This window comes from Lycium barbarum, chromosome 11 (assembly GCF_019175385.1).
Source record: "Lycium barbarum isolate Lr01 chromosome 11, ASM1917538v2, whole genome shotgun sequence".
In the NCBI taxonomy this organism is placed as follows: domain Eukaryota; kingdom Viridiplantae; phylum Streptophyta; class Magnoliopsida; order Solanales; family Solanaceae; genus Lycium; species Lycium barbarum.
Window position 1 is genome coordinate 31,062,865 of NC_083347.1, and position 16,928 is coordinate 31,079,792.

Sequence of the window (16,928 nt, forward strand, 5' to 3'; positions counted from 1 at the left end):
TTTTTAAATCTACAAATGCACCAACAAAAGTTGGGTTCTTCAACCTCGAGTGTTCTCGGTATTCTCGGATTTTTACGGATTTTTTTTCGAAGAACTCTTTATACAAAACATATAGTTTTTGCTTCAAATATTTCTTTAGTCTTAATAAGATACAACTATATAAGTAAGGTGTTTCTTACGAAAATAACATAAAACGTGATATGAGTGATGACATTGTAATAAAAGATTCAACAAAAAAGATAATGAATATTGCTAATTAATAAGCCATAATAAAAATGATCATAATCTAAAAATACTAACAACAACATACCCAATGAATCTCACAATGTGGGGTCTGGGGAGGGTAGAGTGTACGCAGACCTTACCCCTACCTGGGTAGGGAGACTGTTTTCGGAAGACCCTCGGCTCAAGAAAAGGCATAGGAAAGGTTAGATACGGGCAAACAATTCAAAGCAATTATGAAAATGAAAACAACGAAAGTAAATAAGCCATGATAAACCATTCTGTGCAAACAGATACTTGCAGAAATCAAGGGACAAGAAACTAAAGATCAATGCAACTACTCGCAAGAAAGGATAAACGCGACTACCTACTAGCCTTCTACCCTGATCTGAGTCCTCCATACCCTCCTATCTAAGGTCATGTCCTCGGTAAGCTAGAGATGCACCATGTCCTGTCTAATCACTTCTCCCCAATACTTCTTCGGCCTACCTCTACCTCTTCTGAAACCGTCCATAGCCAGCCTCTCGCACCTTCGCACTGGGGCATTTGCGTCCATCCGCATCACATGCCCAAACCATCTCAGTCTCGCTTCCTGCATCTCGTCCTCCATTGAGCTAATAAGTATTAATTACATGACAAAGAAAAAAATAAAATTAAGTTATGTATTTTCACTGTCTAAACCAATGCAAAACTAAAGAATAGATATCGAACATTATAAATTGAATTTCTTTTGTTAGCATTAGTATTGATTTGGACTTTATTTGAGTTACTAACATCTATGGGTTATTAAACTTATTAGACAATTCAAAATTCTAAGTCCATGCTTGAAATAATATGTTAAAAGACAAAACCTATGAAAAAAACTTAAGAAATATTTATACATTACATTACAAACAAACATTTATATGTATAAAATATTTTTAAAAATTGTATATATGGAATGTCGGGTTGGTTTGGTTCGATTTGACTTTTTTTTTTTAGTTCAAACCAAACCAATTATGATCGGATTTTTTTTTCTGTATACCAAACCAAGTCAAACCAAATCACTAATCGGGTTTTTTTCTCGGTTTAATTAGGACTGTCGGTTTGGTGCGGTTTGTCGATTTTCTTTGTACACCCCTAGCCGTAATTCGTGGTCATTCAAAACTTAGTTGAGAAAGATCAAACCATGGCTTTACTATCCCCTGGGAGGAAGCTCTGATGCCTAAGAAAAATTAGCAGAGACCAATTCTAATAGTAGTAATAGCCGAGAAAGGATTTTATGTGTATCTTGTTATTTAAAAGGATATGTTGTACATAATATGTTATTCTTCTATTGGCTACATTAGTGGTGATATCAATTCATTTGCTCCCTCACTTACATGTGATATGATTGATGGCTAGGACTTCGGAAGACTCGTTCACTCTGTTGTTTCAAAGTAATGCTAGCAAGTACCAAGCTAAAAATTTTATAATTTAGGAGTACTTCTTAATTCAGTTATTGTTTGCTTATACTACGAAGATAATGAAAACACACATTAACATATTATCGTCGATATCTTGTCACGCTTAAGTTCAGTATAGTACAACAACAACAACAAACCCAGTATAATCTCCCCACGTGGGGTCTGGGGAGGGTAGAGTGTACGCATACCTAACCCCCACCTTGAAAGGTAGGGCGGTTGTTTCCGAAAGACCCTCGGCTCAAGAGAGGAAAGCAAGACAAAAGGTCAGATAGGGTCAAGCATATCGAAAACAATATGAAAACAAGGAATAACAAAAGCGAGAAAGTCATGGTAGAACAGTCCGGAAAGAAAGGAGCATTAACTACTATAAATAAATAAGATAACCAAAGTACAACAACGCAACAAATATAAGCAGCAATCAAATGCAGAAATCAAATGGCAATAAACAAATGAGCAAAACTACAACTACTATGGTGAAAGGATAAGCCAACTAGCCTTCTATCCTAATCTGAGTCCTCCACAACCTCCTATCTAAGGTCATGTCCTCGGTGAGCTAAAACTATGCCATATCCTGTCTAATCACCTCTCCCCAATACTTCTTCGGCCTCCCTTTGCATCTCTTGAAACCGTCCATAGCCAACCTCTCACACCTCCGCACTGGAGCATCTGTGTCTCTCCTCTTCACATGCCCAAACCATCTCAGTCTCGCTTCCCGCATCTTGTCCTCCACCGATGCCACTCCCACCTTGTCTCGGATATCTTCATTCCTAATTCTATCCCTCCTAGTGTGCCCACACATCCACCGCAGCATTCGCATTTCCACGACTTTCATCTTCTGAACGTGAAATTTCTTGACTGGCCAACACTTCGCCCCGAACAATAAAGTCGGTCTAACCACCACTTTGTAGAACTTGCCTTTAAGTTTTGGTGGCACTTTCTTATCACACAGCACTCCGGAGGCGAGCCTCCATTTCATCCACCCTGCACCAATACGATGTGAAACATCGTCGTCGATATCCCCATCTCCCTGTATAATAGACCCAAAATACTTGAAACTTCCTTTCTTTTGAATGGCCTAGGTACCAAGCCTCACTTCGTCGTCGGCCTCACGCGGTAGGCCACTGAACCTGCACTTAAGTTCAGTATAGTATTAAAAAATATTTGATTTTTATCTAGCTCTTATGTGTATGTGATCTTCAAACTTAACTCTTAACTAAGCAACAGAGAATGATACTCTCTGCTCAGAGAAAATGGTGAATTCTGATATAGTTTTCATATACTATGTTTTATCAGCTGCATCCACTATTGAAAATCACTAAGGGGGCGAATGTATTGGTGATTGATATTTTTTGTCAAATTCAAGTACGCAATTATTTTCACCAAATAGCACATGATATGTTTTCTGCTTATAGTAATTAGGTTTGACTATTTCAAAATACTGATAGCATGTTCAAATGGACTGTGTTACCAAATTTAACAAGTATCTTAGGTACTACATTAATTATTTTTTTTTTTAGTTCCCATTGACAGTTGGCTATTGTATTAAAGAACATTGCTTTTGTAAACTAATGGAGTAATAACTATCTTCTCAATAAAATGATTACTTGAAACCAATTATTGGTACGTTATAATTAGTTGATCGAATCATGTTTCATCGAATAAACCAAACGTATGTTTATCTTTAGTCTTTATACAGATAGCAAATATATGTCTTCGATCTTTTCCAAATTCTATCTACCTTTCTGAATATTAGATACAGTCACAGCGTTAATAGAATTCCAATTTATGACTAACAAACGTAGGAGTAGGAACAAATTGAATACAATTGTGCATGCTTGATCAATTAAATCTTTTTCCCCTCTTGAACTCATGTCTGGCTAAATTGAATAAGCATTTTATAAACTCCTAAAAAACAAAAAATTAACAGAAGTTAGAAACCTCAGGATACTTAATAAATTGCACACAATCATACGAAGAAGGAATTGCAGACAATCATACAAAGAAGTCTTGGTTCCCGCAGTTTAATATTATAAAGTAGCACTTTTTGACTTAGCACGATGTCAAAGAGATTACAGTATTCAATTTGGTTATTGCAAGAAAGAAAAGTCAAAGGCATGAAACAGCGTCAAAACATATTACTATAATCACTGAAGATTCAGAAAAAGGTTGAATGCAGGATGTTTGGTAATAGTACCCCCCACACACGTCTTCCTTATGGTCAACTTTCCTCATGGATGTTATACCCAGAAGAAAAAAGAAGATAAGACCTACCGCATCTGAAGCAAACATATTGCTGACATCCCCACATTTTCTGCAAAATAAATTTAAACATCAGGAGTGCAAAAGGTTGGCTGTGGGGTGGATCTGCATGTAACATCTTCTGCAGCTGATAAAATTTTATCAAAGTAAAATAAAAGGTAGGCCACAAATGGACATGTATATTTAAATACACATACTCTTCTATTATCACTAATCAGAATCTTAAATTCAAGGAGAAAAGGAAAATCAAAAGAAGATACAACACAAAATCAAACAGTTCTTATCATAAATTTCTCCCCTTTTTTCTATCTGAATAAAGAAATTATGCCTCATAGATACACAATGGCAGACTTCGGAATCAGTTTTGTTTAGCCTTCCCAAATCCTTTACTCTTGCCCTTACTGCCTACAGTTTCCTCTTTCCATATCAATCTGTAGTCATGGGTTGACTGATGCAGCACCTGAAACGGGCCTTTCTGACCGTTGTCAAGATATCTGTTTCGGCAACCTCAAGCATTCTGACCACCTGAGAGAAGGGTGGTCTGTTGTCAGGGTTAGCATCCCAGCAGCGAGTCATGATTTCGCCTAGGACAGGCAAACAATCACTGGGGATGGTTGGACGGACACCTTTGTTGACAACTGCAAACGCTGCCTGCACAGCAGTCATGTTCTGGAAGGGAAGCATCCCCGTAATGAGCTCCCACAGAACAATGCCAAAACTATAAACATCAACTTTTTGTGTGTATGGTCGGTGCTGGATCATCTCCCTGCAAAACACAGAAAAATGCACTCAAGTAGCCCACAACAGCACACAACTAGGAACATTGTCTCTCTCTTTTGCAACAGGAATAATGAACGCATATTGCAAGAAGAAACAAAAATATGAGTGAATGACATTGATGGTTTCCTAAAGTTATGGAGCAAGCAACAAATATATTTCTCAATGAATCATCATAATTGGATGTCTGCTTGGGGCGTAAGGGCAGAGTAAAGATGGATATAGTACGCAAGTATAAAGCATATAATAAGGTGGAATTCTTTACAGTGTGCCATGTGTGTGTTTAAAAGCAAAAACTGCAAAAAGTGATATGGCGCAGGTGCCTTGAAGGGAAAACGACAAATGAAACACACACTTCTTTGAAGTTAATTCACGATTTTTTATTTTTTTAAAAAAAATACCATATATATATAATTTAGTAATCAAAGTGCAACTAAAATAACTAATTTGAGCATCCTATGAACAATCATGTCAATATTAATCTAACTCAAAGTTGAGATTCAATGAACTGATGGCTTCTTATTGGATTACTTACCACATCATTGCTTGAATCACATACTTCTCTGAAGCGCATGGCTTCACCAATGATGCGATAACCCCTTGCTTCACATTTTTTTTTTTTTTGATTAAGCACCGGGTGTCCGGGTCTCTTTGAGCCCCGACTAATCCCGGGGGTGCACAGGCCCTCGGCAAGGAGTTTCCCGCAATGCTTCACATGTTTTAATTGCTTTAAGGGACAAAATCACGGCTTTCGATAAACTGGTGCCATGTCGGATGCCACCCTAACAGCGGAAAATTTGAGGAGACATTTAGTGAAAAGTTGGTTCTGCATGTGTAAAATGCATGGGTGGATGCGGAGAATTGTAGAACATTGGGATTTTGAGAGAGAACTTGCACAGTTCCACCCAATGGTACAGTAACTTTCAAAGAAGTGGGACGAAAATCATGGAAGACTAAGGTTCAAAAATGGTGAGATGATTTTCTCATCACCTGAAACCTTGGTGCCAGGGTTTCCCGGCACGTTGGAGGAGGTGGTAGGTACTCAATGGAGTAGTCGAGAAACTCACACAAGCTACTCAAACACCATCGTTAGAAAAAATATACATGATATGGGTGTATGGTAACACTAGGGTACCCTCTAAAATAATTGTGCACCCTTTCAAAAGTAGGAGGTTGGAGAGGATGGAGATGTGGAAGATAGCAGAACGTACAACATTTTGGACACGGGGGCAAGAAAGGAATAGTCAAACTTCTGAAGGAATCGAGAGATCAGCATGTTCAGTCAAAGGAGATCTTTTGTTTATTTGTACGTTAATGTAAAGGATATATCCCTCTTTTTTTTTTTTTTTTTTTTGGACAAGGATACAACCCCCTCTAATGAAATAGATAGTCGAACTTTTAGATATTCGATGTCATATATCTCGTATAGTTGACACCATTTTGGTATGTTTAGGCAACGAGAAGATTTGAATTTTTTTTGGGGGGTGGGGGGGTTGGGTGGTGGGGAGCATAAAAAAAGCAAACAAATAATGACTGTTACAAATTAGTGAAATATGTATATCAAGACCATGCGTTCAAATGACGAGGATAAATGAACAAAAGTCTCTCGTGAGTCTATAAGTCATCAAGATTGCTAGTAAGCGATCACTGATAGAAACAGAAAACGTCGGAAGAATTAATTATAGATCTCCAATCGTCTAAGGAATTGCCTGCTTTGACAAGAATATAGCAAATGTTAAAACACGCTGGAAGGCATAATTTTTTATTTTTTTTTTGGATAAGGTGGAAGGCATAATAAGTTCCATTACCTAAATATGCAGTAGAATTAAACTTTATTAGTTTAAAAGCATATTCGAAACTATCTCAAGTGATGCAAAGACCATATCACGGAGGAGCAAACCGGAACGGAAGTGGTTCAAGTTTCAAAATTATTAAAGTGAGATTTAAAAGGATTCCGTGTGCAGAAAAGTTTGACATAATCCGATGCGAGGGAAAAGGCTAAAGTGCATAAAATATTCCTTCTGATACTTCAGAGATGGAATATATAAACTCCTTGAGGGCTGAGGCGGTTGTACCTGGCAGTCTGGCACTGAACAAAATCCAGAGTACCATGAAGAATAATCCACACTAGGGGTATGAACAAGAACCGCCTACTGCAATATTCACAAGGGGCTCTAGAACAAGAATAGACAAGATCTTTGCTCAAGCGATTTTGCTTCCAGAAGAGAAAGAGACCCAAAGAAAATAGAGAAACTTTAAAAAGGAGCTACAACAACCGTTTTGGAATAAAAAGCACCTTTTCGACAAAGGTCTTTCATTATTCTCCACATTAAATGTACAATTATAATGAGATCACAAAAATGTACCAAACTAAGAAATGTAACCAAGGGACTTCAACTTACCAGATCAGTGCCCTGGTACCAAGAGGCAAAATTTAGGACCATAGGACCTGTTTTAAAAAGTAGCAAAGCACCAAATCAAGAGGAGGTACTACAGATGTCTCCTTAAACCAGGAGGTTTCAAACACGTTTTTTATATTCAAATAAAATTCATCATCCCCCCTCCTCCCCCCAAACCTAATAATAAAAACTAAACATAGGTCGAGCTTCACCAGGTAAATTTCAAAATGGTCACCTATATCCAGACACTGTTTGCACCTAATATCCTAGAAAAGATCTACAAGGAATTACAGGCTCTACTTCAGTCTTCCATGCCCACTTAACCTTCCATAAGAAGCATTAAAACCAGAAATACCCGTAGGACTTGAACTAAAATATTCAATGTACTCTCAGTAGCCATATTCAGGAATAATCTCAAAGCAAAAGATAGTAAATGCTATGATAATACAAGTTGTATTTTTTCCAATCTACTCTTCTTACTTCAATTGTTTGAAATAGGGCAAGGAGAAGAAACTAATCTTGGAGCAAGGTGTGGCCTAGTGGACAATGAAGTGGTGCAAACCTTGGAGACCAAGGTTTAGACAGAAACACTAGGTGATTTCTTCCCATCTGCATCTGCCTAAGCCTTTGTGGACCAAGTAATCCAGTAACTGCGTTAGCGGGAGGTAGCAGGTACCTGGTGAATACTCGGGGTGCACGCAAGTTGACCCGGAGACCAAGTTATAAAAGGAAACACTAATCCTGGAGCTAATTCTATTGCATTTTAAGTTAAGAATAAGAGATGATACACCAAAAAAATAAGTTTAACCACTTAAGCTGAAGTGCCTGCAACTACCAAACACAAATGGTAAACATTTCTCAGTTCAATTACTGTTACATGGAATAAGCGCCATGAACAATTTATTATCAGAGAGCTCAGTCAGATGAAATACAAACCAAAGAATGGTATAGGAGGTAACAGAAGATGAGAGAATGGTATAGGAGGTAACAGAAGATGAGAGAATGGTATAGGAGGTAACAGAAGATGAGAGAATGGTATAGGAGGTAACAGAAGATGAGAGACAAATATATGGTTAAGCGGTGAAGCCAAAAGACATATAATAACTTTAACCCTTTAAAAGTTTAAAATAAAGGTGACAGATGAGCTTCTATATACTGTTCTAACTAGAACATTACTTAAAAACACATAAGCGTGAACTATGGTTCATCTCTCTCAGACACATCCCAAAAACGAATTCCATGAGCTAGACTGAGTGAAGCACACTAAAACCACAAAAAAAAGGAGTCTTTTTGACATTTCTAGCAAGAGGTACACAAAACTAAGTTTAAAGGTTGACAGGAAGAAACAACTTCTCTCTCTTACCATGCATACAATATAAACATTAGGCACAATCAATCTGGTTCTTTGAAAAGGCCATACAGTTCTTAAACCCATCATTTTTTGACCTCAGGGGTTAGCTCAATTAGCAAAGGATGGGGCACTTGTGTCTAAGTCACAAGTTTGAAGCCTTCGCTAAGCAATTAAGGCCAATATTTAAGAGGGTAGGGGGCGGGGCCATCATCCCCAAGTTTCCAAAGCTCTGGGTGGCCCAAAGGGTTGACTCCAGACGAAATTTACGAGGATGATAGAAGGACGGGCCCAACATCCCTGAGTTTCAGAAGCTTGGATTGGCCCAAAGATTGAGGGTAGAGGGGCGAGCCCATCATCTCCGAGTTTCAGGATTCTGGTTGGCCCAAAGGATTGGCTCCAAAGCGGTTTCTCGATCATAAAAAATAAAAATAAAAACCCATCATTTTCACTTTAATTCTATATTTGGCAAAGCAGGTATAGCTATATTTAGATCATCAGATAGAAGATAATAAAGCAAAACAAATGTCCAGGCAAATATCATGTTGGAACATAAACATATCTTATTGCTACCATTCTCTGTTCTCTTTGATAAGTCAAAGGCACTTGTATTGCAAACACAAGTATGCAAAACATTTGAATGAATTCTACTAAAAGCAAGGAAACTGAAACCATAAAAGAAATCGACGGAACAGCCGAAATAGCTCTGCGTTATAGTTATATTTAATATTTCGAGGGGGGGAAGCTCTGTATTATGGTTTTGCCAAAAGACCGGATTAGAATAAGAAAATCACATTTAACAAGGCAGCTAAAAGGTTAGAAGCTTACGGAGCCATCCACCGGTATGTTCCAGTCTCTGGTGTCATTCCTTCTGTCTGCACCTCAATACGAGCAACCCCAAAGTCTGCAATCTTGATTGATTTATCAGCAGCAATTAGTAGGTTGTCAGATTTCAGGTCACGATGTATCAGATTCAGGCCATGCACATATTCCATACCCCTTGCCACATCCAAGGCCTGCTTCACTGCTAACTTCAAGGGCACAGATCGATTTTGTCGCTTATTGAGAAACTGACGAACTGATCCTCCTTTAGCATATTCAGTGACAATACACCACACCATGGGTTTACGGCATCCACCGATAAACCGAACAATATTTGGATGTTTCAAATTTGCCAACATCATCACTTCCTGCTGAAACTGTTGCTCCATCAACTGAGCCCTCTCAAGATCATTCTCTGGCCTCTCTAGAAGCTTGATAGCAACATCCTCACCATTGTAAGTTCCCTTGTAGAGTTTCCCAAAAGCCCCCTGAGCAAAAGCTGGCCCCATGTTGAGCTTCCTCAAATCAATTGTCCACTCATCATAATTCTCAAGCCCATTGGTAGGATATCGAGGATCCATCAAAGCTTTAGCTAGGGCATCGTCACTCAACCCATGAGAAGTTTTCCCCTTATTTACACTAGCTGCAACAGAATAGTTATTGTGGACACGCTTGAGACCCTGGTGGTTTAAAATACGAGTGTGCGAATCATTTGATCCAACACTGCTGTTATCCATCGACATTGCAACTGAACCTCCACCATTGCTCATCTGCAAGCTCCCATAACTGTCGATTGACATGTTTGATCCCTCACCAAGCTTATGGTAAAAGTTTTGTGACAGTCCATAATGATCATGGTTCTCATTTAAGTCTATATTAAGTCCCCCAAACTTTGGAGCCTCCAACATTTTCCCGTCAAAGCAGCTTCAGCAAAAAAAAATTTATAGGTTCTTCTGCATGAGGTTTCTAAGTTAAACTTTAACTCTCCACAACCCTGTAAAAGAACACGAAAAATCAGAGCTCGATTCTTGAAAATTCTTCTCTCCAACTTCATGCATCAAAACACAATAAACAAAGAGGAGAATATAACTAAACAAAGATTAATTTCAAAATGAACACACAGAATGGAAACTTGATGAAAACAAACCACTCAAGAAATAGTCCCTCTTCAGTCTTCACTAACAGGTAAGATATTATTTAAAGGAATATTATCCTCAACTTCCAGTTTATTTAATGCCTTCAATTTAGCTAAATGACTCAGTAATTAAGATGATATATCAATTACTTCCCTCTTGTCCTATTTATCCGTCTATTTAAATCCATAAATTGCACTTAATTAATGACTGTATGCATTCATGAAACATCAAGGGTAGAATTGGGAAAAAGCTATTAATGCCTTGTTAGTTTTGTAAAGCCACAAATATCTGGATCAAATGGCTAAAGTGACAGATAAAAATGAAAACTTTCTTGAATTACATGCAGAAAAACCTTCAGAAACCTACAACAACAAGCCCAGTATAATCCCACCACGTGGGGTCTGGGGAGGGTAGAGTGTACGCAGACGTAACCCCCACCTTGAAAGGTAGGGCGGCTGTTTCCGAAAGACCCTCGGCTCATTCAGAAATTACTTACACATATATATCAACCTAAAACATCTGAAACAAAATTACACACACATATATATATATATATATCAACCAAAAATTAATAGAAACAAAAACGCGTCAATTTTTGCAACAAAAATAAAGTCAGATACTTGAAGCATAAGCAGGCAAAAATTAAAGCTAAACCCAACACAAAATTTAGCATCAAAAGCTGAAAATTACCACAAAACCCCTTAATTCAAGTGACAAAACCTATAAAAATCCACAAATTAAGTGATCCAGGTGTAAAATCTATAGTAAAATTACCTCGATCGACAAAGACTTGACTTTGGAATATCAATTATTTGCTATAGCTATATATGTTCCAAAAACAAACCGATCGATTTAGCAACACCGAAAATAGCTGTAAAACGAAGTCTATTTAAACGACGACGTATAAAGATAGATAATAAAAGTAGACAGAAAAAGAAGAAGAAGAAGAAGAAGAAGGGAAAATGAAGACTAGAAAGACTAAATAAATGAATGTGTTGTTAGCTACTATATGAGTTTTTTTTTTGTTTTTTTCGGAGTCGTGGTCTGTGGTATTTTTAGTGAGGAGACATCTGGTGTGGTCACTCCTACCTTTCTCTTCTGTCCTTGCATTCCCACTTGGTGTTGGTGGGCTCTACCTTCAAAGGTGTACTCCCTCCGTCTCAAAATATTTATGCATTTTTCATTTACATGTCCAAGCATTTATAAGGTTAGTATTTTGACTATTTTACCCCTTAACATATTTCATCATGTTTTCTCTCCTTAATAAATATTTACTCCATTAATAATAAAATCTCTTAAATATTGATATGTGAACTCACAAAATCAACCCATTGATGTAATTAATATGAGGGTAAAATGAAAAACAAACTACTTAATTTTATCTTGGTAAAATAAAACGACAAATATTTTGAGACAAATATTTTTAGTAAGGACCATAAATATTTTAAGATGGAGGAAGTAATATAATTAAGCTAGAAAAAAACTTCAAAGTTGCATGTACCAAAGAGTGTTACCCCTTGTTTGCATGGTTGTTTCTCGTAGTTCATTAATGTATGATTTTCTAGAAAATCATGTTTGTTTGTATTGTTCTTAAAATTATGTTGTATGGTATTGTAAATCCGTTGTAATCCCATGGTTATATAGCCATGGAAATCCTCAATTTTTGTAACCACATATTTGATGGTTTTTGCATGGTTATGTAGTTCATTTACTCATTATACCCCCACCCATGCCCTTCCATCACAACCAAACCCACCCACTCTCTGCCACCCCACCCCCACCCACTACCCCCTTCACCACCACCCCCACAACCACCCACCCCTCCATCACACCCAAACCCCACCCACCTCCTCCATCACACCCCCACCTACCCCACCACACCTTCTACCGCTCACCACCATCCACCCACATCACCCCACACCACCTACCCAAGCCCACCCAAACTTACTTAAATCAAAGTAACGATTTGTAGCCCTTATGTAGGTACTTCTAAGTTGAAGTAATCAACATCTTGACGATATAGATATTCTCAGGCAATTTTGTTATTTTCTTTTTTAACTGAAAGAGTCAAAGGAAAAAAAATGATGAGCACAGTTATTTATTCCGTCTTTAATTGGGTTATCCTAGTAATTATTGATATTTTTAATCGTTATATTAGCTAAGGATATTTTCGTAAACTTACATGTTATTGTATGGTACCATGTTGTCAAACCAAACAATAAAAATGTCATTAAACCACAACAAATTATACAGTCTATCCAAATATTGTATTCATTAGTACATTACAATACAATACACTACCATACTATACCATACCACACTGTACATTAATGAACCACAAGAAATAACCATCCAAATAGAGTGTAATCGTTTATTGTGATTAAGAGGGTGTTTGGATTGGCTTTTTAATAAGGGTAACTTACCTAAATAACTATTTTTAGGAGATGTTAATAATTCGTAGCTATCTTTTATAAATTTACATTTCGTAGCTAGTTTTTAGGAGCAAGCGTATGTATTTGAATACACTGTTCAGCCATATACATATGTATATAAATGAAACAAACAACACATAAAATCAGTCAAAATATGTATTTCGCCATATATAAATAAATAAAAAAAGGGCAGCCCAGTGCACTAAGCTCCCCGCGCATTAGCTCCCGCTATGCGCGGGGTCCGGGGAAGGGCCGGACCACAAGAGTCTATTGTACGCAGCCTTACCTTGCATTTCTGCCCCGGACCACAAGAGTCTATTGTACGCAGCCTTACCTTGCATTTCTGCAAGAGGCTGTTTCCACGGCTCTAACCCGTGACCTCCTGGTCACATGACAACAACTTTATCAGTTACGTCAAGGCTCCCCTTCAAGCCATATATAAATACATATGTATATAAATACACGTGCATGTGTATTTAACCATTGCAGTATGTTGCCTAAAATAATGATTCAAATACAACTGAATATAACTCATTTAAAGCAAATATACATTCATATACAAGTAATTTAAATACACATGCATATGTATTCAGCTATTGTAGTACGTTGCCCAAAACAATGATTCAAATACAACTGCATATAACTCATTCAAAGTAAGTATACATTCATATACATATATTTTTTGATGTATTTGATTGTATCAAAATTTGATACTAATGAAATTATATCAAATTAAATACACAAAATTTCAATGCAATACAACTATTTTACTCAATATACAGAGTGTATAAAAAAAACTACATCATTTAAGGATACAAGACACTCTAGAATATAATTACATATAACTCATTTAAAACCAAATACATTCAAATACATATATACAACTACATATAGCTATGAAACAAAAATGTAGCTACAAAATGTAATTGTTGCAAATTGTAGTTATTAACCATAAATACCTCTTAGGATTAGCTATGCCATGTAAAATTTCTTTTTCTTTTTCTTTTTTAAACGAACCAAACCCGAACCACCAGAAAAAAAATTACCATGTGACTTCAGAAAAATATTGTCCACTGGAAAAAAATGGATAGACTTTTTTTTTAAAGCTACGTGGTTTTTTTAGTTAAAAATAAGCTAAATGATTTTCAAAAAAATTATGTCAGCAAAAAGGGTATATTTGCACCTGCCCATAATTTTAAAAGCCCGATTGGATTGGCTTATAAGCTGGTAAAACCAGTTTATAAGCCATTTTAAACTTATTTGGGTGTTTGGTAAAATAGAAAACAACTTAAATTATGTTAAAAAGTGCTTAAAATAAGTCAAAACTAAGAAGTTGCTCAACCCCAACTTATTTTTTTGACCTAAGAGCCATTTTGGTTTAACCAACAACTTTACCCTTTTATCCTTTCTATTTTTTGTTAATTGCAATACTACCCTTACTTCTAAATACTCTCTAAGCACTTTTATCCAAACAAGTAACTGCTTATTTATAAAATAACTTTCAGCACTTTAAGTACTTATGCTCACTTTTTTCCAGCTAATCCAAACAGGCTCTAAGTTAGAAAAATTAGGTTAGACCCTAGCATTATAGGAAGGGTGAAATCTAGTCCGTCATCTAGGGTTTCTGTATATCTCTCCACCCGTTTCGTACACCTTAACACCATACCATACAATGTCTTTCCCAAATCAAGAAGTCGAAGCCGAATAGGGAACTGTCATTGTACCTGAGTTACCTATCGATTCTCAGATTTGGCTACCTACAAACAATGGGCGGATCAATTAACTTCTCCAAAATTTATCTTCGATTTTCACGTCATACTATCTTCATTCGTTTCTGTACACCTAATAGTGATAACATCATTTTCACCTATGATACCCCAAATACCATTTGGTCTGCCCAGTCCTTTTCCTTTCACATCCACTTATGTCTAGCTGTCGTGGTGATGTTTCGCTGCCGCCGCTAATGGATCAACTTCCTACCTTTGGAACCCGTTCATTCCATTCACCGTAGTTTCTTCCAGGACGACGGGACAAACATTCATCGTATGATATTGCTTTCGGTTTTGGGTATCTCATTAACGATAATGACCATATTGCTGAGTTATATACAGTAAAAACTGGCTTTACTGGCACGTGGGTAAATATTACAGATACATATCCTTACCTCATTAGGAAACACCTCGTAGCTTCGGGCGAAGGTTTGACTCGTAAGATGATAATATAATGGAACCAATATGAGGGTTATAGGAAGTGTTTTGAAAACTAATCAAGTCATAAGAAATGTCTTTGGGCAAAGCAAAGTTGGAAGCCACTCTACGGGGCATGTTTGCAAGTGAGTTTGTAGAAGGTCTTACTTTTAACGAACATAACCCTTTATTAATTAGGACTTTGGGAAAACTTCCTAAAAGAAAGTTGTAGCCCTTTGAAATACCTTTCCAACGGTATATTATGGGGGTCAAGGGAACATCTTTACAAAAACGTTATGGTCATTTTACTGAAGGATTACAGTGCAGTCCGTTCACTGATCATGTTATACGAACTTGTTATACGGCCCATATAATTTTATACGGACCGTATAGCTCGTCCGTACTTCATGAAGCTTCAAACCGACGTTCTGTTTTCAGCCATGATAAAATATGGTCATATTATATGGACCGTATAACTTTATACGGACCGTATAATATGTCCATATAACTTCCGCCTCACTTTTATATAAATTCAAGCCTTCAGTTCTTTTATTTTATTATTCACAATTCCAAGCCCTAGCAACAATCTAAAACATCAAGGTAAGTCAATCCAAACCCTTCCAACTCAATTCTAACATATACTCTCATAATCTAAGCAAGAAATCATTGTTCCTAAACTAGGGTTTTCAAGAAAACCCATCTCAAGGTTCAAGAATTCAAGATTTTGGAAATCTTCTTCAAAGTTAAAATCTTTAATTCAAGTTTGGAGCATTACCAGGTATGTAGAGTTACTATCTTCGTGTGAGAACATCATTGTTCTTCCCCACGCCTCAAAATCCATAAATTATGATTCTCTACTAAAACTATGGTTTCTATACCATGCTCATGATAATCCTAGGTCCATGTCCATGATTATATTATGTATAAATTGTTATAATTCCATCATTGAGTTCTTAATATTTCTTTATGATTATTGAGAATCCGTCTGTAATCCATGAAAACCCATATCTTGTATTCCATGGGTTCTTGCATGCATGTTTGTAAATAAAAATGCTTATTTCATGAATATCCTACATGTCTACAAGTTTTCATGCAATCGTATTATATAACTATCTTCATGCCATGACTCAAGATACATACATGCTAAATACAAGTTATTTTATGAAATCATGTTTACAAGTTATTTCATGAAACCATGTTTACAAGTTATTTCGTGAAATCATGATTACAAGTCAAGTATAAGTTAATTCACGAAAATCATGGGATTCTTAGCGAACTATATCATGTTCATATTTTTAGGAGTTGCACGAATTACCGAGAAGGCTCAGATAGCTTGAAACTATGTAGCCACCGTAGGACAAGGATCGCTCCGCCCAGTTAGGACGATTCCTTAATTTACACTGAATGGATCCATCAGGCACGTTACCGCCTTATACCCTGGCAAGGTACGGGGGCTCTGCTGGTCCGACGAGGAACCAGATTCCACGTATCCACGTGGTGATATCATGTGTCGGTTTATGAAATGCTCTCCCTACTTATCATGTTTTACTTATGTTATATATATATATATACCCATGCTCCTGCTCATATTCATGTCCAGGTTTTCAGTTTCAGTTCTTATCATGTTATTCCATGTCCCATGTTATTTCTTTTAGTTACTTTACATACTAGTACATTCAATGTGCTGACGTCCCCTTTTATTGCCAGGGGACCTGCATTTCACGATGCAGGTACTAATTTACAGGACGACGCCTCTGCTCATTAGGATCTGCATGTACCAGCTTATTGGTAAGCCCCATCTCATTCGGGGTTTAGACATTGCCTTTTTTTATTTAGTTTTGCATCTAAAGGTATGCTGGGGGCCTTGTCCCAGCAAGTATGTTACGTGTTTCAGACTCATGT

General features: G+C 37.0%; 1 protein-coding gene across 3 annotated transcripts; it reads right to left on the minus strand.

Annotated features, from left to right (window-relative positions):
* Positions 1 to 4,104: 4,104 nt before the first annotated feature.
* On the minus strand, positions 4,105 to 11,388 carry LOC132617513 (serine/threonine-protein kinase STY13-like). 3 transcript variants are annotated; one of them, XM_060332524.1, is made up of 4 exons: positions 11,183 to 11,388; positions 9,279 to 10,266; positions 7,106 to 7,152; positions 4,553 to 4,692 (listed from the first exon to the last, which is right to left on the minus strand). In XM_060332524.1, exons 2-3 carry the CDS (start codon positions 10,178 to 10,180, stop codon positions 7,110 to 7,112), a joined length of 945 nt encoding a protein of 314 aa, XP_060188507.1. In that variant the 5' UTR covers positions 10,181 to 10,266; positions 11,183 to 11,388; the 3' UTR covers positions 4,553 to 4,692; positions 7,106 to 7,109. The 3 variants fall into 3 exon arrangements, with proteins under 3 accessions (XP_060188505.1, XP_060188507.1, XP_060188508.1); XM_060332525.1 differs by lacking the exon at positions 4,553 to 4,692 and adding an exon at positions 4,761 to 5,485; XM_060332522.1 differs by lacking the exon at positions 7,106 to 7,152 and having other exon boundaries at positions 4,105 to 4,692; positions 11,183 to 11,384.
* Positions 11,389 to 16,928: the final 5,540 nt, after the last annotated feature.

Excerpts from the sequence above, each read along its gene's own strand:
- LOC132617513 (XM_060332522.1), bottom strand. The coding sequence starts at position 10,180 with ATGTTGGAGGCTCCAAAGTTTGGGGGACTTAATATAGACTTAAATGAG. Across the intron at positions 4,693-9,278 it reads ACATACCGGTGGATGGCTCC|GGAGATGATCCAGCACCGAC; the intron begins GTAAGCTTCTAA and ends TGTGTTTTGCAG.